At 42.2% G+C, this 27,087-nt stretch overlaps 2 protein-coding genes across 6 annotated transcripts in view; one reads left to right on the forward strand and one right to left on the reverse strand.

The window, feature by feature from the left end:
* DNMBP (dynamin binding protein) overlaps nucleotides 1-27,087 on the reverse strand; it is a 94,241-nt gene that overhangs the window by 54,713 nt on the left and 12,441 nt on the right. For 2 of the 5 annotated variants that reach the window (XM_059661088.1, XM_059661091.1), the window contains exons 2-4: nucleotides 17,665-17,819; nucleotides 16,332-16,454; nucleotides 7,995-9,971 (exon numbers count right to left, since the gene is read on the reverse strand). In XM_059661088.1, the coding sequence (XP_059517071.1) occupies nucleotides 7,995-9,971; nucleotides 16,332-16,454; nucleotides 17,665-17,809 (2,245 nt within the window). In that variant the 5' untranslated portion in view covers nucleotides 17,810-17,819. The other 3 variants (XM_059661089.1, XM_059661090.1, XM_059661092.1) reach the window with 3 other exon arrangements.
* The window catches only part of LOC132214241 (histone lysine acetyltransferase CREBBP-like), a 390,706-nt gene that overhangs the window by 34,493 nt on the left and 329,126 nt on the right, over nucleotides 1-27,087 (forward strand). The gene's annotated exons all lie outside the window — the stretch shown is intronic.

The following is a 27,087-nucleotide window of genomic DNA, read 5'->3' on the forward strand; positions in this document are numbered from 1 at the left end:
TGCTTGGCGCCATCCGCAGGTGTGAGCCGTGGCTGCCGGCCCCAATCACCCCTCAGGGCTTCTCCACCTCCCCGTTCCTGAGGGGAGATTGAGGCCAGCAGCCGCCTCTCGCACCCACTGCCAGTGACAGCCCCGCTCGCACCCAGTGCCAGTGCCAGAGCTGCCACTTGCACCCGCTGCCAGTGCCCGGCGCTGGTCCTGATCACTCGGCGCCATCAGTGGGTGTGAGTGGCGGCTGCCAGCCCTGATCGCGTCTCCACCTGAGGGCTTCTCCACCTCTCCCTGCTCCTGAGGGGCAATTGGGGGAGCAGCTGCCGCTCGCACCTGCTGACAGAGCCGGCCCCAATCGCTCCGAGACTTCAGCGGGTGCAAGTGGGCCCAGCATCGTCAGCACATGGGAGTAGCAGTGGTGGAAGCAGGGCTGCCGGCAGACAGGGGACAGGGGGCCATGGCGGGAGGGGCCAGGCGGGGACGCGGAGGATGGGCCAAGACCCGCCTCTGTGCCTACTGCAGCCTCACAGCCCACAGTTCCTTTCAAGAATTTGTGCACTGGGCCCCTAGTATATAATAAAAGCCTAAGCAACCGTTAAGGCACACCAACCAGAACGATCAGTCACTATGATGCGCACTGACCACTAGGGGGCAGACGCTCAACACAGGAGCTGCCCCCTGGTGATCAGTTCGCTCCCACAGGGGGAGCATCGCTCAGCCAGAAGCCAGCCTCTCCCGCCTCTGTGGTAGCGCTAAGGAGCAGTGAGCAGGCAGGTGGTAAGGAGCAAGGGGTCCTGGACTGTGAGAGGGCACAGGCCGGGCTGAGGGACCCCGCCCCCGGTACACAAATTTTGTGCACCAGGCCTCTAGTATATATATATATATATATATATATATATATATATATATATATATATATATATATATATATAATTGATTTCAGAGAGGAGGGGAGAAGGAGAGAGAGAGATAGAAACATCAATGAGAGAGAATCATTGATCAGCTGCCTTCCACAAGCTCCACACTGGGGATCAAGCCTGCAACCCAGGCATATGCCCAGAAATGGAAGTTCGACCTCCTGGTTCATAAGTCAATGTTCAACCACTAAGCCATGCCAACCAGCCCTCAGGGTCATTCTTGACTTTTTTCCCCCTCTGATACCTCATGTCTAATCCACCAGCAAGTCCTACTGGCTCTAACTTAAAATAGACCTAGAGCTGAGTACTTCTCATCATCTCTCCTCTGCCATCATCTCTTGCCTGGATCACTGCAGTGGCCTCCTAGATGGTCTCTCGTCTATTAGCAACACAGCAGCCAGAGTAACTCTGTAAAGTTGTCAGATCATATCACTCCACTGCTCCAAGCCTTCCCAAGGCTTCTCGTTTTACCCAAATGCTGTACTAACAAAGCCCATGCCTTTGCTCTAGCTGAATTGGCCTCCTTGCTATTCCTCCAACACCAAACACGCTCTTGTACTTATCCTGTCCCATCTGCCTGGAACAATCGCCCCCCACCGCCCGCCCAAAAAAATGGCTTGGCTGGCTCCCTACAGTCATTCAGATCTTCCCTAAAATGTCACTTTTCAGGGAGGTCTCCCGATAATTTTGCCTTCTAATACTAGTACATACACAGTTTTACTTGTTTCTCTCTCCCCATGAGGGCAAAGATCACTGCTGTAACTTCAGAACACTATCTGGAATATAGCAGGAGCATAACAATATTTGTTGAATAAATGACTGCCCCTGAGTTTTTAGTCTTTGGGTCTCACTACATCTGGTAGAAGGAGCAACACGCTCAGATATGGGCCTGGTGGCATGAATGCTGTGGCTGAGGGGTCCCATGCTAGCATGAGAGGGTCCCTTCACTAGGCACTGCCAAACCTCCGTGAAATCTGAAACCGATACTTGAAGTCCCTGGATCTTTTCCAATGTCTCCACCTCTTGGCCTGGAGCTGAGGGTAAGAAAATGTTCTGAAGCCATGCTACAAACTTCAAAGAATAGCGATTCACAGGTTAATCATAACTAAGCTAACTATTCTAAGCTACATTTCTTCTTGACATACATTAAAACATCTATCCTTAAAAAAAAACTAGTTTCTGTCCTGAATTAATAGTCTACTAATGGCTTCTGACTATGATTGCTGTTTTATACCAAGATAAAGTTCATTGGGAATAACTGAGCTAATTTTTACCGGGGCAACACCCCAAACCAGATGTTATACAGTCAAGGATACTTGCTTGCTTTTTCTTATGTATTATGTATTGACAAACCAGAAAGAAAGGTTGTTATTTCTTTTACAAGCCTTTCTTTTATAAGCCTTTTTTATTTTGAAAGATCAGAAAATTATTTGACTATTTAAATCTATTATCTTTTACTAATTCAAGAAAGGATTTTTATACCTGAAGCATCCCAAGGAGTCTTCAGAATAACAGCTTGCTTCAGTACATGGAAAAACCATACTTTCAAAGTTTAAAAATATGTTTGGAATATTATGTATCACTTTAATATAAAGATGTCATTGTTCCATATCAGTAATTCTCCAACTTGTTAATCTAATGGCTCTCTTTATGGGCCTTAGGTTCCACCAAATATCTTGCTGCAAATGCTAATCTCCTGAAAAACGTATTTTGATTTGCTTTGCAACGTTTAATTTTAATTAAAATTAAAAATTACCCCAAGAGTCTCTGGTCATCCTTCCTCTTGGCATTACCTTAAAGGGAAGAGAGAAGTTTAGGGGCAAGGTTCCTGATGCAGAAGAGGCTGACTCACTCTACAGTTTACCATCCACTGTTCAGAACCACGGGGTCTGGCCCACAGCAAAAGTAACTACCACGATTCAAAGGCAACAAGACAGATAGTGAGTAAATGTAGAGGTTAATATCAGTAAAATCATTAGCGTTTCAAAGATATACAAATATGAATGATACAATGACTGTGCCTTTTTAATTAATCAATGCACAACTAGTGGCTGGCTCATAGTATGTACTCAAGAAATGTTTGCTGAGTAAAGAAATGAATGCACAACTCTATTTGTCAGCTGCAGGCAGATGAACCTCTCCTACAGACAGAAAAGAACTGTGATGTGCTCCAATGAGATTCTCTCGGTGCAGAGTGTAGTCCTAGTCAGGGCTTCCACAAGTAACTTGTGCTGGGAAATCGGAGTATGTGTACCAACCCTGAATGTTTCCACTGCTTCAGAAAGCAACCCTTTTATCAGATTTGAGGGTATTATGTTTTAGATATGTACCTTAATTAATTAATTAGCAATTCATTTGATCTGAAGCTCCTTGAGAACAGAGAGCACATCCATGTTTCTTACTGTGGTATATACCCTGCACAGTGCCTGGCACATGGTAAAAACTCAATGAACAGTTGCTGGATGAATGCGTGGTTGAATCCAGTACCATCCTGAAGCCAACAAAGTGACATTTCATTCTCCAACACACAATCAGAAATGCCTCCTAATAGTCTACGCTGACTCTACATAATGATTCCAAATTTAAAACACTGGCTTATCTGAAACTACTAATACTAGGCTTTCTATTTCCAATAAAGGAAGTTTAGGTTACTTGAATTCTCACTCTCACAGAAAAACAGCTTTAAAAATTAGAGGAAATATAAAAACAAACAAACTTAAAACTATCAACACATTCACAAGATGGTAATGTACAGGCCAAAGCCACAGAAACTGCATCGCCCCAGGGTGCTTGCCAGTGGCAGAAAATGGAACTTTTGGTTCAATGGCTCTCTGGGGAGAAGGGGCCCAAAACTCAATGCCAGAGTGGCAAGGGGAGGAGTCCAGAAGGAGATCTTTCATGTAATAAGCTAAGATTCCAACAGATTCCTGAGGGTAAGTCAGAATTGACCAGCCCTCTTGCAAAATTACAGCTGGGTCCCTGGCCATCCAAGCTACCTTAAGCCTTGAAGTCAGTTTAAGGTGGAACTGGACTGAGTGTGACTAGTGTTTCCATGTGGGAATGCCTTCTCGGGAAATTTGTCTTTTTGAATCCTAAAAAGAATCAGCTGAGAAATCTGGAAACGCAGAGAAAATACTCTAATACTCCTGTGAGAATAAAGCTTAACAATTAGTGTAGAGATGTTCCTAGTTTGAAGGAATCCACATATGTTAAGTTGAAAGAAAGAGCAGAAAATACCCACACAGAGTAAAAGATTAAGATTTCCTGGGACAAGAGTACCTAGGAGAGAAAATAATCAAAATCTAACCAGATTGTTTTGCTGGTAGCTGTTGCTATGTTACGTGTGCGTGCGTGTGTCTGTGTGTGTGTGTGTGTGTGTGTGTGTGCGCGCGTGCACGCGCTTGAACAGTGAATCATTCTTGCAAATAAGGTAAATATTAACAAGGTTATGTGCAGAGTATATTTTGCACAAATATTATAAGCGATGGTCCAAAAATATCAAGTCTTAGAAGCAAAACAAGGCCTTACATTGGCAGTTCTGACACATCACTACATCCCCAAAGCCATAGCAAGCCCTAGGATTCTCCATCTACCAGTTTTGAGATATACTTCTAAACTATTCCTGCATTAAATACACAGGTGGCAGAACAAAAGCCGCCCACATTCCAGCCAGCAAGAATTTCTCAATAACGATACTTTTGAGAATTAATAGTGTTTCACAGAAATGTTATGTCTTCTATCCTTAAAAATACCATGCAGTGTTTTTCAATGGATATGTGGGTTAATGGACTGGTACTACGTCATGAAATTGGTATTCTTCTTTATTCAACTGATCTTCTTTTCAGGACTAATTGAATATTCGGTCAGTGTTCTTACTATGTGTTTTTTAATTCTAAAAGATTAATACTGTAAAAGATCTACAGTAGGTGGGTAGAGTCTTAATCAGAAAGCCTTTTCTTTATTTGAATCCACTAAATACCGCATTCGGTGTATTAATGTTGACTTGATTTTCTTTTTTTATATCAATTGCTAATATGATGCAATTACTTATTTCTTACAATCACTGACAGAGCCTCTTAAGGTCATCTTTTTCTGTCTTCATAAAAAGCGTATCCAACAATAAAAGTATTCCCTTGAAAGAGGAGGAAATTAATCAGTTTAAACACCAGGCTTTATTCCCTGAATCCAGTCTCGTACAATCTCTAATCTTGACATTTAAGGCTAAGATTTAAAGAACTTTTGGTACAATATTTACTTAATTCTGGTTGGTATTATTTTTAGTGTTTCTGTGCCTCTCAATGAAAATGTTCAGCCTATGGAGAAGACAGATACTGTGTATTAATTAGTCCAGGGGTGGGCAAACTTTTTGACTCAAGGGCCACATTGGGTTCTTAAACTGGACCGGAGGGCCGGAACAAAAGCACGGATGGAGTGTTTGTGTGAACTAATATAAATTCAAAGTAAACATCATTACATAAAAAGGTACGGTCTTTTTTTTCAATAGTTTTATACATTTCAAACGGCCGGATCCGGCCCGCGGGCCGTAGTTTGCCCACAGCTGAATTAGTCAGTGTGTCATTTCCCACACACTGCAGGCAGTAGACTTATTAAATGCTTGATGAATTGAATTTAGTTTAACTGGATGAAATTGAATTGGAGTTGCTTGTTCTACCTCCCAGAGCTTTCAACGATTTCCTACCTTTACTGTTACTTCAAACTTGGACTACCAGGGTGTTGGGGCTGTCAGAGCAGAAATGTCAGTGAGACAAAGTTACTCGGTAGCAAAATAGTCCAGTTCTGCTCCAGACCCAAAATGAAGTTCTTTATTGTAGCTATTTCTGCTTCCCCTCTTCCTCCTCCTTCAAATAAGAAAATGTATGGGCAAATGCCTTACCATGCTTATCACATGGTAGACATTAAATAGGAGTTTGAGAAATTAGAAGAAAATATTAAGAATCATTTCTAATTTAAAGACTTAAGTATAAGTCTGAATCTAGTTAGATCAACAGGGAATAAATACATTGGATGAATTAATTTAAGTATGGCGTGATATACAGGTTTTCATAATAGTTCACACCTAAATCTATATTGCACCTATACCATTGTTCATGTTGCTCCTTCTAAAGACTATGGAATAATTATGAAGGCATGAGGATTCATTTCCTACAAGTTTTATTTTATATTTTCAAATCTGATATGTTACCTTTTATAGTTTCCTGTTTGCTGCAGATACCTCTCAGCTTGTTTTTTTCTTTTCTTTACATAGGTAATAAGTAGTCTGTGTATGATATTAAGTCTTAGTGGGACTGTTTGTGATGCCACCTGGTTCTCATTAGTGTGGTTTACACTCCCTATGTGTCTGTCTTTTACTGTGTGCTAGTCCTAGTGTTTGGAAAACTTTTAAGACCTGAGAGGAAGGCACCTCATTCCAGAGAGAGAATTGGCACTTGTTTCTTTCAGTTGTTGGTCAGCAGTTTCTAAATTCCGTAAGGATAGCTCTAGTAGGTTTGGCTCAGTAGACAGAGCGTCAGCCTGTCTCTGGTTTTATTCCAGTCAAGGGCACATGCTTGGTTGCAGGCTCAATCCCCAGTAGGGGGCGTGCAGGAGGCAGCAGATCAATGATTCTCTGTCATCATTGATATTTCTCTCTCTCCCTCTCCCTTCCTCTCTGAAATCAATAAAAATATATTTTAAAAAATAAAATAAAATACATTCAGCAAGGAGAGTAATCTTCAGGGTTCAGGAACAAGAAATTAGAATTCCTGGTAATTCCTAAAATTATAAATTATCCTGTATCTTTAAAAACTTTGTATTTACATGTTCTTAAATGATAATAGTAGTGACCTTAATAATCAACACTGAATAATTTTCCTGTGTTAGTTTAGGATTGTACTAAAGTTTTAGAGATTTTTATATCTGTATATAGATGAGAAATATATATAAAATAAATGAAGTTTATTATGATGATGAACCAAAATATTGTGACAAGATTATATATTTTAATGACATGTAGAAGTGTTTTTTCTTTCTTTTTTTTTTTTTTTTACTTCTTACCCAAGGATCCTTTCAGAAAATCACTCGATTTCCAGCCTTCTTGGGATTTTTAATTATGTTTTTTCATTCACTTTTAGAAATCTAAAGGACGAGGGAGTAGGTATGTGTACTTGGTCTGCCATCTTGGCCCAGTCTCTCTGGGTCACCACTCTCCTGCTTTATCTCTTATTAGTATCCTGCAATTTCTAGACCCGCAGAATACTTTTATTATTCACTTTGCTGATGACATGCAGGTGCAGAGCCCTCAGGCACATGCCGAAGTGGCCTGAGGTCAGGTTCTCCTTGGGTCTTAGAACAACTGCTGTTGTCTCATTCTCTTACTCTTCCTACTCTGCAAATTATTTCTCCTGGTAGCCTGGTGAATATGAATGAAGTCTCCAGAAGCTGGTCACCCCCAAATTAAGGAACAGCATTTAAACTTCTGAATGTGCAAGGTGGGAAGCAGTAAGCTGGAGTAGTTAAAACCATGGGCTCAAATCCTTGCTCCCTGGATAGTGACTTAATCTCTACAACCTTTAGTTTCACCATCTATAAAGTAGCCATATGAATTATCCCCAGTACCTTCAGGGTGGCTATGAAGATTCTTTGTGTATGTAAATGATAACAAATGATTATTCACAAGCTAATAAATGTAAGTTATTATTATTATTGTTGAAATCTAGACTATAGACCATAAAAATACAAGATGCAGTTTTCTCATGAGTCTTAGCCTAGACATCTTCAGTCCTTTCGAAGGGCCAGGTTAAAGAAAGCTATATTTGGGGACTTTCCATCTACATGACTGCTATGGATGTCATAGCAGTATAGGAGGTATAAATGTCACTGAGCTGCAAACAAAGTCAGGAGGCCACAATGGTCAAAAGATACATCAAGACAGAGCAGTCTAATTGTGGTGAGAGAAGAAATGAGGTAATGAAAAAGCAAATCATTCTTTGTCAATCCAAGATGGTAACATATCCCTAAAAAATATGGGTAGGCTACTACTTGGACTTATGTCAAGAAATAAGTATATATTATTTCCTCATCACTTACCTCTAAGTTGCTGGAGTTCCATATTCAAATTTTCAATGTTGCTCTCGTAGAATGCTAGATTCTCCAGGGTCTCTGCCCTTAAGGATTCCTCTTGCTTCTCCAACATTAAGTTTAGCTCGTCGTGAGCCCTGCTATACATATCCAAGTCCTGTTCCATTTCCTGAATTCTCACCAATACTAATGGACACTGGGAAGTTTGGTCCAAAGTCCTTTCAATATTCTCAGCGGCCTCCTTTTCTAGGGTCTCACAGGTGGGACGGTTACAGGTTAGGAGTTTGGGGGGTACCACATTCGTTTTCTGCTGCGCTGAGGGAGGCAGGGGAGCTGGGCGAGAGGGCCGCACTGCCAAGGGTGGCTGGGGTTTCAGGTTCTGGTCCACCAGCAAATGGGGAGAAGTGGGTGCTGGACGGGGTGGCGGTGGCCTTAGGGCCTTTCTCCTCCCCGGCAGTTCCTGCTGGGTGATTAGCTTTGAGGAACCTCGGACAATATCCTTCTCGGAGCTGAAGTCCATGATTGAAAAGTGGCGCAAAATTTTATCTGGTTCAGTGCCTGACAAGCTCTTCTCAAACTCTATCAGCTGTTGTGTCAACTTCGAATCCAGGTCAACGTTGCCGTCTCCCTGTGGAAGGGCCAAAGCTTCCACAGCGGGCGCCATGCCTTGCAGGCCAGGCTTCATCTCTGAACAGAAGCGGGCAGCATTTTTTTCTTTGAGTGTGTGGTACTTTTTGGTACACCTTGCCTTGCCCGGGAGTTGAGGGCTCAACTGGCTAGGCCTGACCACGCTAGAGGCTGACAGAGAAGAGCCTTCAGGAAAAGGAGAGGCTCGCTTCGTAAGGGTTTTCGGCTGGGAGTATGTTTTCCTGGAAGGGAGGCTGGAATAGTCTCGAGTCCTTGCTTCTAGAGGAAAAGGGTCAGAGAACTGCCCTGAGCTCGGTTGGCTCCCTCCTGCTCTAGAATAATACTGGTTTTTCTGCAGTTGGGGGTGGAAAGGTACATGAGGTTGGGAGGAAACACCATTGACGGCCTCTGAAGAATCCTTTGTGGCAGAGCCTTTGGCAAGAGGCTGTCCATGCCCTGTGCCTGGGCTTCTCAGCGGCCCCCTGGAGGTGCCCTCATCCCAGTGAGAGCTTGTGCTTACTTCATATTCAGAGGTCAGATGATCTGGGGGAGAAGCAGATGTTTCAGAAATAATACAGTTGGACTTCTCTTCTTCATACTCATGAGATTCATGTTCTTCTTCTCCCAGTACTAAGGAGTTCTCTGAGCGATCCAAAGACGTTTCAGGGACCCTGCGAAGGCTGCTTTCCTGTGGCAGGACCACAGTTTCCTCCACCTTTGTTTTAGGACATAAATTTACAAACCGGTAAGGAAAGATGCCTGTCCTGCCCTTCAGTGATCCTTCCAGCCAGCCATCTTCCAGGGTTCCCAGAATTCGGATCTTATCGCCTACCTCAAAATCCAACTCATTCGGCTCCAGGGCTTGGAACCTGTAGAGGGCGATTCCGTAGGTCCCTGGCTGCTCGTCCTCCTCTTCCGGCCCTCTCTCCTCTTCTCCTGTAGGGGTGTCTACTTCACCATTTTCCATGCAGTCATCATGATTTCCAGACCTCACCGACTCATCCACAGTCCTCAGGGGCCCCAAAAGTTCTACAAAGCCTTCGGGGAAAATGCCTCTTCGACCCTCTAGTTCCCCTTCAAACCAGCCTGGTTCAGGAACTCCGATAATGGTAATCACATCCCCTTCTCTGAAGTCCAGCTCCTCATCCAACTGGGCAGAGAGCCCCATCAGCGCCCGGGCCTGTCCCATTGAATAGTCGGGAATCTGCAGCAGGGCACTCTGCGAGTGCCACTGCCGGCTCTGGGAGGACAGGCAGAGCTCCCGAACACACGAGGATGGGAAGAAGCCCCGGGCACCCCAGCAGCTTCGGCCTTGCAGCCAGCCGGCAGTGGGAGCGTCATCGAGAATCACGAGGTCACCTAAAAAAGAGAAGCAAAGATAATGGCCCCAGTCATCACCCCAGAAGAATCTACACTAATAAAAGAGAAACATGCAAATTGGTGTCACTCTGCTATGCCCACCAGCCAATCAGAGTGACTATGCAAATCAACCCAACAAAGATGGCGGTTAATTTGCATGCGCAGGTGCAGAGTGAAGACTGAAGACTCCGGCCGGAGTGAAGATTGAACACTGAAGACTGAAGAGGCTTGGCTTCTCCACTGCGGCCGGACCAAAGGTCTGGGTCCGGGGTGCCAGAGGAAAACTGGTGCTGGCAGCCAGGAGTAGGAAGGCCTATTGCACGAATCTTCGTGCAACGGGCTTCTAGTCCTATATAATAAAACCCTAATATGCAAATTGACCAAACGGCAGACCTATAAGTCGCTATGATGCTCACTGACCACCAGGGGGCAGATGCTCACCACAGGAGCTGCCCCCTGGTAGTCAGTGTGCTCCTACAGGGGGAGCACCACTCAGCCAGAAGCCAGACTCATGGCTGGTGAGCGCAGAGGTGGTGGCGGGAGCCTTTTCTGCCTCCACTGTAGGCTGGTGGTAAGGAGCGAAGGGTCCCAGACTGCGAAAGCTTCGGACTGCGAGAGCCCAGAACTGCAAGAGGGATATCTGACTGCTGGCTTAGGCCCGATCCCCAGGGGAAATCGGGCCTAAGCCAGTAGGCGACATCCCCCTAGGGGTCCCTGCGAGAGGGTGCAGGCCGGGGTGAGAGGGACCCCACCCCACAGTGCATGAATGTTGTGCACCGGGCCTCTAGCATTTCTATAACTAAGACTGTAAACCATCATTTTAAACATTTACCGAATTCAAGGAAATATACACCTAGAGTTTTAAGCAAAGAACACTTTTGACAATTTAGTGAATTTTGACAATTTGATGACAATATACTGAAAATTCCTATAAAAGAGTGATTTTCAAAGTGTGGTCTATGGGATCTGGGGCAAGGGGGCCCCCAAGTTCCTTTCAGAGGGTCTGAGGTCAAAACTATCATATTGTCTTCATATACTTCACTCAAAACAACATGAAAACAGATACAAATCTGAGAATCCAGCTTTCTTTTATTAAATTAAACATTAAAGAGATCTGCAAAAATATAAAACAACGTTTTAAGAATCAAATGTTCATTGCTTAGAAAACTAGTTATTTTTGCTAAAAATATACTACTTATATTAGTATGTCATGGCTTTTAAAAAATGAATAAACATTTTAAAATTTCTCAGTTTTGCCGAAACCGGTTTGGCTCAGTGGATAGCGCGTCAGCCTGCGGACTGAAAGGTCCCAGGTTCGATTCTGGTCAAGGGCATGTACCTGGGTTGCGGGCATATCCCCAGTAGGAGATGTGCAGGAGGCAGCTGATCGATGTTTCTCTCTCATCGATGTTTCTAACTCTCTATCTCTCTCCCTTCCTCTCTGTAAAAAATCAATAAAACATATTTTAAAAAAATTTTCTCAGTTTTTATAGCTAATATGGTAAAATATAAATAGACCCATGTAAGCAAAGCTCTTGTTGTCCATTTGCTAGTGATTCTTCAATTCTAACTATCAAATAAATGAACTATACCTTCCCTCCAAAACAAGCTCCATGCTGCTAACTTCCTTTTTTCCTCTAATTTCTTCCTTCAGAATATTTTTTCCATTCATTACTTGCTCTTTGCTTTCACCTTAGTCCAACTCACGTTATCTCACTCTTATAAATCTTACCCTTAGACCAGGGGTGGGCAAACTTTTTGACTCGAGGGCCACAATGGGTTCTTAAACTGGACCGGAGGGCCGGAACAAAAGCATGGATGGAGTGTTTGTGTGAACTAATATAAATTCAAAGTAAACATCATTACATAAAAGGGTACGGTCTTTTTTTTTTTTTTTGGTTTTATTCATTTCAAACGGGCCGTAGTTTGCCCATGGCTGCCTTAGACACTGTCTCTTCCAGTCTACCAAGTGATTCCTGCCCAAGATTATAATCATATCAATTTTATCATATCCTTTCCCTGCTCAAACATTTACCCTGAAGCATGAAGGCTTCTTCCTTCTGTCAAAGGCTTCTTCTCTAATAATCCTATTCTTACTGCCTGGAATATATAAAAAATAAGTTTGCTCTGGATACTCTCTAAAGAGGTTTAGTTACTAAGCTACATGTTTCACCTCAATGTAACTTGGCATTCCTATCCACTCATAATATCCCCTGCTCCCTCCCCCCAGCTGTCCAATATATATCACCTATGAGACCCTATTTCACATGAAAGGACTCTCATTGTCTCCTATACAAGCCTCTTCATCTGAAACCTTAGCATGCCACTCTAAAGAACCTAGAAGACCACGTTCATCTTATGTAAATGATCATAGTAAATGATCCATATTACTAATTTTAACACTTATATTTTTATATACTACACAGCCTCTAATGTAAAATTTTGCACTTAGTGGTAGGCACCCAATACATTTTCACTGATTTGATACTGTATTCCTGAAAAATAAGGTCTTGGTCCTATATTTCTATATTCCTTTAATTTATGATTCAATGCCCATTGGTCGAGCTTATGGTCCTGATAACTACAAGTGATTTCCCCTCACCAGCTCTGTCAGTGCCACAAGGGAGCTCGCTGGAGACAGCTACTGTTCAGACACAATAGGCCTTTTGGTGAATAGGCCTGTTGGTGAATAAGAATAAAAGCATGCCATACCTCCTACTCTACTGGCTTTGAAATGAACTGGACTTCTTAAAGCTGTAGAATTATAGTATTTTCCTTGTTTTGCCAGATCTCCATGAAACTCTTATAATAAGCCTTGTTTTCCTATTTTCAGCTGGGTGACGATCTTACTAAGCTTTATTACCTGACTAGAGGCTTGGTGCACAAATTCGTGCACAGGTGGGGTCCCTTGGCCTGGCCAGCGACCAGGGCCAGCCAGCCTGGGGGAGAGACCTTGGGAGGTTGGCCAGCCGGCCATGGGGGGAGGGACTGCGGGAGGTTGGCTATGGGAGCACATTGACCACCAGGGACAGCTCCTGTATTGAGCATCTGCCCCCTGGTGGTCAGTGTGCATCACAGTGATCAGTCAACCGGGTCGTTTGGTTGACCAGTCCTAACAGTCGCTTAGGCTTTATATATACAGATAGACTGTCATTCTGTTGGTTGTTTCTATATAATAAAGGTGGGTTTTTTAAAATCACCATTTAGCTTCCTGAAAAGCATTTAGAGATCATTGTTCAACACCCTTATTTTATAATCCTGTTTGCTGAATTTTAGCACGAGTCTCTCATTTTCATCTGAAAGACCCATGCAGCTATTCCCCTGGCATCCTAGGTGACCCCTTAGGAATGCAGGCTACCTAGTGGTCATTTCTAGACTTCTGAGACACCAACGTGAGGAACTCCTGGCGTACAGCGGCCAGATGTCGAGAACAGAAAAATAAGAAGTGTGGTGACTCTTAGCCTGAGACTGTCACTCAAGCACAATTAATCCCAGAGGCCACACTGCTTGTTTCTTCTGGCAGGACTGTTTTATTTAAACAAGAACTGCATCAGGAATAAATGAGAATGAATGCAAGTCTTCTCAGAATCTGAATACAAGGAATCTGACTCTGAGTATTAGATCCCTCATTGAATCCTAAAGCCCAGGGCACTAACTCAGGGGTCCTCAAACTACGGCTCGCGGGCCACATGCAAATACAAACATTGTATTTGTTCCTGTTTTGTGTTTTTACTTCAAAATAAGATATGTGCAGTGTGCATAGGAATTTGTTCATAGCTTTTTTTTTAAACTATGGTCCGGCCCTCCAATGGTCTGAGGGACAGTGAACTGGCCCCCTGTTTAAAAAGTTTGAGGACCCCTGCTAAGTGCTGTATGCAGATTAACCATATATTTTACTTAGGTTTACATATGAGCGATATCAGAACCTTAATCCTGATATCTCACATCACAGATTTGACTGATAAATATTTGTAAATAAGTTGTTCAGTTTATTTTTTATTGGTCCTTTTTGAGGGATGAGGAAGTGGTCTAGAAACAAAGTTATAGGCAAGGAATAAGCATTGTGTTATGTAGGGCAATGATTAGTGATATTCATCTCCCACTAATTTTTTTTCTCTTTTCTTTGTGATACTCTCATTTGTATGTGTGTGTAGGGGGGGCAGGGGGCTCTCTTTTTTTCCTCCCTCTCTTTATTTTTTGGTATAGTCAGTGGCCCTGGCTGCATTGATCCTTCTAAGAGACAGACTTGTGGCTGAGTTTAAATATAACTCCAAATACAGGGAACAGTCCAAAATAATAAGATAGCCTTGGGAAAAGGAGAAAGGGTGACATCTGCTGGAAGAATCTCTGGGGTTCTGGTTAGAATCTCCCCGGAAAAATGTACATGCACACAAAACTCCTGCTAATTATTGGGAAACAAGGTCCCCCAAAGCACCTCTGTGAACTCTAGGAATCCCAGGTTAAGAATAACAAACATAGCCCAGCCATTGTGGCTCAGTGGTTGAGCATCGACCTATGAACCAGGAGGTCCTGGTTCAATTCCCTGTCATGGCACATGCCCGCGGGTTTCGGGCTCGATCCCCAGTAAGAGGTGTGGAGGAGGCACCTGATCAATGATTCTCTCTCATCACTAATGTTTCTATCTTTCTGTTCCTCTATGAAACCAATAAAAAATATATTTTTTAAAAGAACAATAAAAATAGCTCATCTTTGCCCTGGTGTTTCTCAGTGGTTAGAACACTGGACTCTGCACCAGAGTCGGTTTTAATTCCCGGTCAAGGGAACGTACCTGGGTTGGGGTTTCCTCCCGATCCCCAGTCAGGGGGCATGGAGGTGGCCCTGTCTCCACACCCCCTGACTGGCCTGACTTGGGCCACAGCCCTCCCATGGGAGGTGAGTAGGGACAGATGAGGTTCCCCGCCATCACACCTTGTCTATTCTGCCTGCCTTCCCAACACTGCTTAGCAAGGAAGTGCACAGAACGCAGGCAGAGTCCCAGTGTAAAGTGAAGTGTAAGAAACTTTCAAATTTGGTTTTGAGATTAAGATCGAAATGCAATATTCCTTTCTTCTTACTGACCAAGGGTTAAGGAGGTTTGTGAGGTTTCTCTCTCTCCCTACCTTCTCTCTCTCTCTCTCTCTCTCTCTCTCTCTCTCTCTCTCTCTCTCTCTTTCTCTCTCTCATACGCAAGGTTTAAAAAATTAAGCCATACTCAAAAGAGCAAGTAACAATATTAATAACATATCCAGTAAATTCTACCATTTTGAGACCATTTTCTGAATCATCACAAAACTGCATTGATATAAGTGTCTGTGCTTATGCAGAAATGCACAGGCTACATCAAGTATACTTGTTGAAACACTTAACAGTCCATCTTTAGAAGGTCACATGTCTATTAGAGCAGCGATCACCAACTGGTGGTCCGCGGACCACTGGTGGTTTGTGAGGTCCGAAAGATAGGCGACCGCTGTATTAGAGTACAAAAGTGGGAAACACTTGGAATATCATTTGAGACCTGGCTATGACTATCCATTTTAAACTGCTTCCTTTTAAACTGGTTCTGATGAGAACTTTAATAATGTTACCGAATGTACGGTAGTAAAATGGGCCTATTTTACATCTGCCTCTTAATTTCCATACCACGTCTGCTGCCCTACTATTAAGCATTAATAAGTAATAATGTGGTTAGCAAAACCATATCGGCTTTTATGAGAAAGAAGATATATGTAGTCAAGTGTGGCCATAGCATGGGGCAGTGGAAAAACAATGCTGGACTTGTAATCCACTGAAAGGACTTCACATTCTGAGGCCAAAACTTCTCATCTGCAGGTAACAGTGTTTGAATTTCATTTTCATCATTTATTAAATGCAGTTAATAACACCCATTTTGCAATCTCCCAGGTCTGTGTTGAGGATCAAATGAGAATGAAGTTGTGAGGAAATACTGTGGAAATTATAAAATGCTGCTAAAACAGAAGGCATTGGCATTATCAGCACTGTCTTAGTATTGCTGAAGACCCTCCAGAAGTTAGCCACTTGTAAAAAGTCCAAAAAAGATCTATTTGTCAAAATAGACCAACTCTACTGATCTAATTTTTTTAAAAATATATTTCTTTATTGATTTCAGAGAGGAAGGGAGAGGGAAAGAGAGACAGAAACATCAATGATGAGAGAGAACCATTGATCAGCTGCCTCCTGCACGCCCCCCACTGGGGATCGAGCCCGCAACCCGGGCATGTGCCCTCAGCCGGAATTGAACCTGGGACCCCTCAGTCTGCAGGCTGATGCTCTATCCACTGAGCCAAACCAGCCAGGGCTCCACTGATCTAATTTTAAACAGTCTACTCTTGATCAACTTACCTCGATAGAGGGGAAGACTGTTCAATTCTTGGGATGTGAATTCACAGATACAGACAAACAGCCTCTCTCCTTGTTTTAGGCTGGGAATGGTCACAATTTCCACAAAACTACTGGGGAACTGTCCTGAAAATAAAAGCAAACATTTTGAAAAAAAATTTTTATGCCTATGTACCAGGACAAAAATTGTTTTTCTGAGCCCATTAATAGGGCCCAATTAAAAACTCAGTGAGAAAATGCAATTCCAGCCAATGAATATTTACTGGGTGTCAAAGTGCAGTGCAGAGGGGAGGAGGAGTAAGACAGTCTCGGCCATCAGAGATCTGAAAATCTAATTCAGACAAAATCTAGTTCAGACATAAACAAAAATTCAATTCTAAAATCCAGTGTCACAATACAGGTACACAAATTACTATGTGATTTCAGAGAAGGGAGAGAATGTGTCAGGAAGAATATGAAAAATTTTATGAAAAAGATAGCATTTGAGTCTAAAGATGGATAGGTTTTAATAGGTAGAGGTAGACGAGAGACAGAGCCTGTCAGTTGGAAAGCATCAGAAGGTTTAATTGACCCCACCTTCTAAATGTCTCTGGTACCTGTCCACTTACCCCCAGACCCCCCACGTTGGGCCAAGCCATCAGCATCTCTCGCCTAGCTTACTGCACCAACCTCCCACCCCGCCTCCCTGCCTTTGGTTTTGCCCCTTGCTACCATCGTTCAATTGGCAGCTGGGAGCTTTCTAAAAATCTGATAAATACCTTAAAGTACATGAATGGTTTCTCATTTCTGTGACTCCTTACCATGGCATAGTCTGTCCTCCATGATCTAACTTCTGCTCATCTCCCAAGCACTACCCCCCTCCTCCACCATTCACACTTCATGCCATACTGAACTTTTCTCAGTCCCTCCGTGTTCTCTCTCATTCCAGGGCCTTTGAACAAGCAATTCTCTCTGCCTATCCTCTTTGCCTTGCTAACTCCTACACATCATTTTGTCTCAGCTGAGATATCATTTCTACTGGGAAATAACCGATTATCTAACACATGTGGGCTAAATGTCAACAGGGTCTGTTCTAAGGACTGTATAACATACTCCAACCCAGAGTTACATAAACATATGTAAGTTAGGATGGCATTTAACATAGACGCATTGTGTGTGTGTATGTGTGTGTATGTGTGTGTGTGTGTGTGTGTGTGTGTGTGTGTGTGTGGCGGGGGGGGGGGGGGTGCCATCCTTCCCTAAGCTAATTAATGAAAGAAATTAGTGGTAACTTATATTGTAAAAAACAAAAGAAAGGAAACCAGATGCATGGAAACAGGAGGTAGGTGCCTCTTACCTGTAACATCCTCTTTCTTTCCTAGAAGCCAAAATTCATCCACCACTGCCAACACCTCAATAACATCCCCCACAAAGAGGGGCAGTTCTTCTGACACACTAGGGCAGAAGTCAAAGATGGCGCGAACCACTGACCCAGCCTCCATGTTTTATCACCTGGACAGAAAGGTCAAAAGAAATGGGAAAGCATAAGTATTTAAGACACTGTAATATAGACAGATATCTTGAGAATGATATAGTTTAAGATATAAAGATACTTATAATAAACTCAAAGCTAAGCAAATAAAAAGTTTATATTTAAAATTATCAAAGTAGTCTCATTTATTTCTTATAAAATAATTATTTCCTCATACATTTCCCTTGGACATTTTTCATTTGATTCTCAAAGTCATTCTGGAACTGGGGGGGAAAAAATGTGACCTATATCTGTGATAGAAAAGATACAAGTTGGGAAATACAGACTTTTCAATATGCCTGCAGAGGGCAATAAGGAAATTAACATTTTTCAAGTACGAGGCTACAGAGTATTTTTTTTAAATGCGTTATTTACATGGGGATTTTACATGTGGCATTTCATTGACTTTCCATAACCATCTTAAAATTAGGATACTGAGGCTCGGCAAGTTAGAAAACTAATTTGTCCAAGCTCCCAGAGTTAGTTCATAGGAGCAGGGCCAGAATTCAGACCAAAGGTATTTGACTCCTACCTACTGAGAATGTGTCTGCAAAATAAATAAATAAATAAATAAATAAATAAATAAATAAATAAATAAATAAATAAATAAAGTAGAGTAAATAACAGCAGCAGACAGTGGCTGAGGTTTCAAACATACTGAAAAAGTAAAAATTCGTAAAAAAGAACAAAGACGGACTATGTAGATGGCACCTCCAGACAAAACTTTGTATACTACACCAGCTCAAGAATGTGTTTTTGGTTCAAAGACACCTATGTCCCAACCTTGCGTGGCATCCTTGCATGGATTCGGTGTCATATATAATTGGTCCCCAATTTCACAGGCTCAAAGAGGTGATGTCATTTGTCCAAAGTCACACAGTAAGTCAGAGATGGAACTGGGAACCCAGATCTGCCTGTCCCCAAAGTCTAGGACAGGGCTGGTACAGTAGGTGCTCTGTAAATGTTAGCAATGATTACTACACATCATTGCCATAACCAGCTACAAGCTCAAATCTGTGTCACTGATATGGCATCACTAGACAGAGTGCTGTTTCAAGTTTACAAACACTACAGAATTTACCATTTCAACATGTCAAAACTTGGACCGTGTTTAAAAGGACACATTATGTATCTCTCGGCCTTCTTCAAAAGACACTGCACGTGGCTTAATTCTTTGGCTGATGGATACAAGTGCATTATGAAGACCATACATTACCATACTGTGTTGTAACACATCATACCAGTGCTGTACAGCTTCTAAGTCTTTCTCTTTTGAGGTCAGCCTTCCCTCTGCTATCAGTTCATCTTCTCTGTCAACTTTCCCAACCTCTTCCTAGATGGTTGTTTATAATCTCCCAGGGCAGGGGGACCACACATCACCGCCAAAATTGTTCGAAGTTCCCAGATAAATAAAAAGTAAACAAGCTCCAAATGAGAGGCTCACAAACTCTCCTGTGATGGTAAAATACATGTGTTCCTGCTCGCGTTTTTCAACAGTTATTTTTTATGTGCTCTGAGGCCCTGTGCTTAGTTTCTGGCCGGCTCCCAAGGAGCTAAAGCTGCCAGATGTCAGATTTCCACAGAAGGGTGTGTCATAAATATGGTGTTTTTTTTTCTAAAACAAACATAGTATTTTGCAAGCCTCTTAGCCATCTATACATTATTAAAACAACTCCCCAAGATTGGGACAAGGTGGATATTATTTTCCTTCTGCTACATTTTCTCACTACAAATTCCATCTCACTATCTGACTAAATACATACCTCGTTCTCTACAATACCAAGTAAAGAATAAGTATAAGCTCTGAGGATGACTGAGAGAGCTACCCATCACACTGAGGAGTGACCTTTGTCATCTGAAAGAGTTAAAGCTTCTCCCTGAGAACGTCTTTGCTCTACCCGAAAATGACTCAGAAGCAGAGGAGGAGGGTCTGGCTCAATAAATACTTTTACTGACTGACCTCCTACCCTATTGGAATGAGTGCATAATCGCCGAGGGATACACGCCCTGGAAGGGTGCTGAAGTCAGAGCCTGGCTAAAGTACAGGATTCATGCATGAGACAGGAAAGGAGACCTCAGTGTCCTCTGTTTTATGTGGGGTTTCATGAATTTTCTCTCAGTCTTCTCTGCTCATAGAATACGCTATGAAAAGCAACCATGACTGATCCTATCTGGCCCATTTTAGAAGCCTGAACATATAGTTTTCAAACAATCATAAAGAGCTTATATAAGTTGTTCCACCAATTCCAGATGGAAGGCAAAAGAACTGCAGAGGAAATCAGCACAGATGGGCTTGAGAGAAAGCAGAGGAAATGACTGCCTTCGTGGCGTGGCGTGGCGTCAGGGGCATCTGAAGTCTGCCGGGGAAACAACACCTACTCCTGCTGTGAATGCCTGCAGTTGCACTGATGCACTCATTCCGCACTGGGGATATAAAAATCCTTAATTCTTTAGACCCTTGTTGCATGTAAGACTGTATAAGGAAAGAGATTTTTGTCGGTTTTATTCACTGATCTAGAGCAGTACTCGGAACATACAACACTCTCAAATATTTGGTGAGCAAATGATTTACTGAACTTTAGGAGAATACATGAGACTGTTTATATAAAAATCTCTACTTCTACTTATCTAACACTAAACCGTCTCTTCTCTTCCAGTTTGTATATAAATCTTCCAGATCAAACATTAAAATCTTAAACTTCATTCATCCTCTGCAGCCCACAGGCGGTACACTAATGAACGGCGACGGCTATCATTTGAGAATTTATCACATGCCAGACATGGACAAGGAGCTTGCAGCACTGCAAGTAGAGAGAGATCAAAGCACTAGAGCCAGGCTGCATGGGTTCAAATCCCAGTGCCACCACTAAGCAATATACTTAACTCTCTAGAGCAGTGGTTCTCAACCTTCCTAATGCCGCGACTCTTTAATACAGTTCCTCATGTTGTGGTGACCCCCAACCATAAAATTATTTTCGTTGCTACTTCATAACTGTAATTTTGCTACTGTTATGAATCGTCATGTAAATATCTGATATGCAGGATGTATTTTCATTGTTACAAATTGAACATAATTAAAACATAGCGGCCGAAACCGGTTTGGCTCAGTGGATGGAGCGTCGGCCTGCGGACTGAAAGGTCCCAGGTTCGATTCTAGTCAGGGGCATGTACCTGGGTTGCAGGCATATCCCCAGCAGGGGATGTGCAGGAGGCGGCTGATTGATGTTTCTCTCTCATCGATGTTTCTGACTCTCTATCTCTCTCCCTTCCTCTCTGTAAAAAAATCAATAAAATATATTTTTAAAAAAATAAAATAAAATAAAATAAAAATAAAACATAGTGATTAATCACAAAAACAATATGTAATTATATATGTGTTTTCCGATGGTCTTAGGCGACCCCTGTGAAAGGGTCGTTCGATCCCCCCCGCAAAGGGATCACGACCCACAGGTTGAGTACCGCTGCTCTAGAGACTAGCGAAGCCAGAACCAGACCTCAGGCCTGCTTGATTCCAATGCCCATGTTCTTTTTACTATAAACACTGCTTCTCTTAAATCTCAATGATTCGTCCTTCAAAATCTTTTAGACTTCCATTTTCCTCTTTGGTTCTCTGACATTTTATTATGAAAAGTTTCAAATAGTGAGGTTAAAAAAATTTACACCCACCTCTTAGATTCTACCAATATCTTACTGCGCTCCTTGATCACTTATCATCTATCTCTTTATCCATCTATCAACCCATGTTATTTTTGATGCATTTAAAGTATTTTTTATTTTATTTCTGATGCATTTAAAAATAAACCACAGATATTTCTCCCAGTACGTCAGCATATTTATCTTAACTGGAGCTTATTATTTGTTTATAGAGGTTTTTGTTTTGCGTTTTGGAAGTACCATTTTCCTCTCTTCTTGGCCAAGGACATAATTCTTTTCTCCCCACTAATCTGTCAGTGAACGGTTAATTTTTTAAACTGTCGATTTTTATTGGTTGCTTAGGAATTGACAAGGTCTTCCTATTTTCACATATTCAACCATGTTTATCAAGCCAAATGGAATCAAATTCCCATGCAAGCTAAAAATATGGTTCTACTGGATAGGCTAATCAACTGATGACATTTAACCCAGAATTCTTTAAATACTTATTCTCTAATCCTGTTGGTGGCTAACAAGAGCATTTAGAGACTTCTCTTTTGTCCCAAGCAACTGGACTCCTATCCCAAAGTATCGATCTCAAATCTACAAGAAAAAATAAAACCCTGCAGATAACCCGACCATTGACCTCTAACTTCAGAGATTCTCAGGCTTAATTTAGAGAGACAGAGAGCGAGACTGACTTGAGGAAGGCTAGCGAGCATATTCTGTCTTGGAGGGACAGAAAACATGCCAGTATTTGAAAGACTGAGACAATCGCGCCAAGAACCTTTTTAATCCAGCTTTTCTAAACTTGTCTGGCACAGTATCCCTTTTTTTTTAGGTAAAACTTCAAAAATGTTTAACTATCTCACCCCACTTATTCAGAAGTAGTCCTCTTGGTTCAGGCCGATCCAAGCAAAATACTCTCCGCTCCCATAAAGCTCTTTCTGTCCAGAACTTGTTCCTTTGTTTTCATGCTGTTTCTTTTATCCATGATGGGTTCTCCTGTCTTTCCACACATTTAAATACTCCCCACTCTCCACTTCCTCCAAATGATGCCCACCTCGCCTGCTCTAGCCCACCTCACCTTTCATGTCTCAGCGCCTACAGCCGTGCTCTGACATCATCCTGTAGATTTGTGAAACATCAGGCTGGACATGTAAAAGGTAAAACCATGAGAGTGAATGCATTCATATGCAGAAATAAAATAACATTTAAAAACGTGGGTCATGCAACCTTTGACAGATGAATGGATAACAAGATGTGGTGCACACATACAATGGAATATTATACACAAAATGTGGTGTGTGCCTACAATGGAATATTATTCAGCCTTTAAAAGGAAGGACAATCTGATACATGCTACGATATGAATGAACTTTGAGGACATTATGCTAAGTCACAAAAAAGACAAATACTAACATGAGATATCAAGGGTAGTCAAGCTCATAGAAATAAAAGTAGAATGGTGGTTACCAGGGGATGTGGGAGGGGGGAATGGGTTTCAGTTTGAGAAGATGAAAAAGTTCTTAAGGTGGATGGTGGTGCCCTAGCTGGTTTGGCTCAGTGGATAGAGCGTCAACCTGTGGACTCAAGGGTCCTGGGTTTGGCTCTGGTCAGGGGCACATGCCTGGGCTTGATCCCCAGTGGGGGACATGCAGGAGGCAGCCAATCAATGATTCTCTCACATTATTGATGTTTCTATCTCTCTCTCCCTTCTCCCTTCCTCTCTGAAATCAATAAAGATATATATATATATATATATTTTTTTTTAATTGATTTTTTTACAGAGAGGAAGGGAGAGGGGAGAGAGAGATAAAAACATCCATGAGAGAGAAACATCTATCAGCTGCCTCCTGCACGCCCCCTACTGGGGATGTGCCCGCAACCAAGGTACATGCCCTTGACCGGAATCCAACCTGGGACTCTTCAGTCCACAGGCCGACGCTCTAGCCACTGAGCCAAACGGATCAGGGCAATAAAGATATATTTTTTAAAAAGATGGATGGTGGTGATAGCTGCACAACAATGTGAGTGTACTGAATGCCACAGAAATGTACCCTTAAAATGGGAAATTCTATGTTATATATATTTACCACAATAAAAAGATTTTTAAATGCATGTCATAAAATGTGAGAGTGTGTGAACAAAGGCCTGGGAAACTTCAGTAATTTTAATAAGCAGCATATCTACAAGTCTGGACATGCTTTACTAAAAAAATCTTCTGAGATCACAAACTATAAACATTTACTTTGATAAATACTGATATTAAACAACATAAGTAATTTCCAGTTCAGCCTTTTGAGAAAAGATCTGAACCTGGGACAGACTGAGGACTGGATGACAAGCATGTGCTGTGTCTTCCACTTCCCCTCCCAGGTCTGTCCTCCACCCTTCACCCTGCTCTGCGCTCCATGAGGCTGACCCATAAGAACTGCATCCAGGTGCCCATGCCTCTGGCTTCCAGTTGGGTTCAGCCAGTGGGTAACACCAGCAGGAGATCTGAAGGCAGAGGACAGTGAGTTTGGGCTATGTATCCCCTGGCTGCCTCCCTGCTGGGCTGTCAATTGGCTACACGGTTCTACTAAAGGCCACAGCTACATCAGGACCCCACAAAATAGCTCCTTCTGTTGAGTTAGTGCCCTGCCCCTCAGGCCTCGGGTGGCTCTCCTGCTAACCATGGGGCACAGTATGGTTCTTTGCTATTTTTCCTAAACCTGCCCATTCCATTGTAAGTAAGAGCTCCTCAAATTACCCAATTTTGGTGTGCCTTCTATATTCTGCTGGGCCCCTGAGGGACACATGCCTAAAACGATTTTTAGGATTTATGAGAACTATGCATGAAAAACATGGGGAGAACCTAGAAAACTACAAAATTAGTCCCGAAATCTATCATTCTAAATCCAGGTGAGAGGTAAGAGCTAGAGATATAAATTTTGAAGGCTTTAAAGATATTTAGAAAGATATTGATGCCTCTACCCCAACCAGCCCCCAAATCAGCCCCACTTTTGATGAATTGGGTGCCTAGGACCCAGACTTAAATTCTTATTGTGAAATTCCGAGCAATCTATTTTTCTTGCAGAAAAGTAGGGCACAAAACTGTGAGAGTTTTGAAAATTTACTATATTCTTTCAAACATTCTAATGTTGCCCAATCCATAGCATAAGTCTAAATTCTAGACTTCCAGAAGAAAACATCTGAAGGGGTTTCCTTAGCCGGAAGACGATGGACTGTGGTTTCTCCTTGTTTGCTGCTACAGAGGGTGCGGGAGCAGCACAGCGCACCTCTGCCTACCTGAGGAGGGCGGGGGGAGCGGGTGCTCCTTGTGGGGACCGCAGTATGGGCTCCTTCAGAGGAATATGCGTTCATGGGCATCTGGAAACTTCCATGTCTTGAAATTAAAATCTCCAGAAAACATTATCTTTTGGGAATGGGAATCCATTTTTTTAAAAAAAAAATTATTTTAAATTGATTTCAGAGAAGAAGGGAGAGGGAAAAAGAGATAGAAACATCAGTGATGAGAGATAATCATTGATTGGCTGCCCTTACATGCCCCCCACTGGAGATTGAGCCCGCAACCCAGGCATGTGTCCTGTCCGGGAATCAGCCATGACTTCCTGGTTCATAGGTCAATGTTCAACCACTGAGCCACACCAGCTGGGTGGAATTCTTTTTTTAAATCACAAGTCTTAGCAATAAGACTATTTAAACTCAAAAGCAACAGCATAGTTTTCTTACTGTTGGCAATACAAGGCTAAAAAGAACAGCCTCTTTCTTTTGTGTGAAAGGATAAGAGGTGTCAGAAAATGAAGTCTAAATCTCTTTCAGGAAGGAAATGGGAAAGGCTAGGAAAACAGCATTTCCTTCTCTGGTTTATGTGGCTGGAGTTCATCTTGGACAGAAGGTCAGCGGTCACTGACAGGTGATCACTCAGAGAACCAGCACCGGGTGGAGAGGAAAATGGACCCTGCCCTTCCTCCCCCCATGAGGCTGAGGAGTGTGGCCTGGGCCATATGTCCTCCTTCAGGCTCTTCTGCCTGCTCATACACTCTCCTGATGACAGCAGCGCTGACTCACATGTGCTTTGGCTAAACAGGCTATGGAATGTAGGACTAGAAGAAAATGGAAAGCCTGTTCTGACTTAGATGGGATGATTAGAGAAACATGGGAGTAAAAGAAAGGAATCTGCTCTCGGAAACTCTCTTACAATTTATATTATATTTTGCTTCTTTCAAACATCTCAAGTTGGAGGCAGTAACGTCAGCAAATAGAACAAGATATACATCAGAGCTTCTGTCAATCATGGAAGGGTCCTTCAGTCCTTTTCAGGATTTAAGCTGAACAACTCTTGTCTAAAACATCCAAATACATAGACATTTAAATTAAGGAAGTTTCAGGATTAGTTCCTCTGGGATAGCTGTTTTAACCAACCTCAGGATTCCACCCTCACCTCCCACCCCCACATTAAGCTGATGTTTTCAAGCTACTTTTTAAAATTTTGCTTATAAATCTCTACATCAATTTTGTGAGTTTCTTGGGAAGACTGCACTAGTGGAGGAAGGTCCCAAGACCTACCAAATCTGAGGAAATGTACATTAAAAAATTTTTTCAAATGGATCAACCTAACAATTACTTAAGTATCCTCTCGGATTCACATTTCTTAAATTTGAATGAGATTTCTTGAATCTCAAATATGGGAGGGAATTTAAGAATCACTGAGTCATAAGTACCGGTAAATACATTGGACATGTCTGAGCTAAGTAGCTTAGTGGCACATTAAAATTAACAGCTCCTTTATGCTGTGTATGTAATAAATGCCCAGATAATACATCCGATAGCAGTTGCAGAAGTGCAGATTAAGATGAAACTAAAATGAAACTTTAGGGTGAGGCTGCTTATAGCAAGGAGCACAGCAAACATGTGAAAACAGGCAGTGTTGAGGACAGCTTCCAGAAAAGGCCAAGCACACTTACTAACCCAGTGTTCCACGCTGTGAGGATAAATGTTACAGAGATCTGCGAGATAGGCATCTTGTTTCTTTTCCTTATCTGTTTTAAGTACAAACTAGTTTTTCTGCTAAAGAAAAAGATTTAAAAAGACATGAGTTTCCCTAAACTTTGGCCTATCTTACAGTATTAAAGTATTCTGGGTATTTTAGAAGAATCAAGAAAGCAATTCAGAAAACTAGGGAACAACAACAAAAAACCTGAGAAAAAGTGGGGGGGGGGGGCGGGGGGGATGATTTAGATCATTTTAAGGAGCACCAACATCCAACCACCCGGAAAACAGGGACCAGTAGCTTTATACAAACAAATGGCAAAAACTAAAACTTGTCACTTATAGAAACTAGAAAAGGAACGTGGAAGGACAGGAAAATGTACATACAGAACCCTCCAGTTACTATTCAAATGAACCAGAGAGTTACGTGAAGCCACAGCAAACCCACTGAATGGCAGATTCATTGGACAGTGTCATGAGAAGGATTTAATGTCCTGAATCAGGATGTCCAAACCTAAATTCAACAACGGAGTGGTTCACCTGACATAAAAAAAAATCTCTGACAGAAGAGAAGGGCTAACAGTATGATGTAAAGACAATAATAAATCTATGTGGATA

The sequence above is a fragment of the Myotis daubentonii genome, chromosome 13, assembly GCF_963259705.1.
Source record: "Myotis daubentonii chromosome 13, mMyoDau2.1, whole genome shotgun sequence".
Classification (NCBI taxonomy): domain Eukaryota; kingdom Metazoa; phylum Chordata; class Mammalia; order Chiroptera; family Vespertilionidae; genus Myotis; species Myotis daubentonii.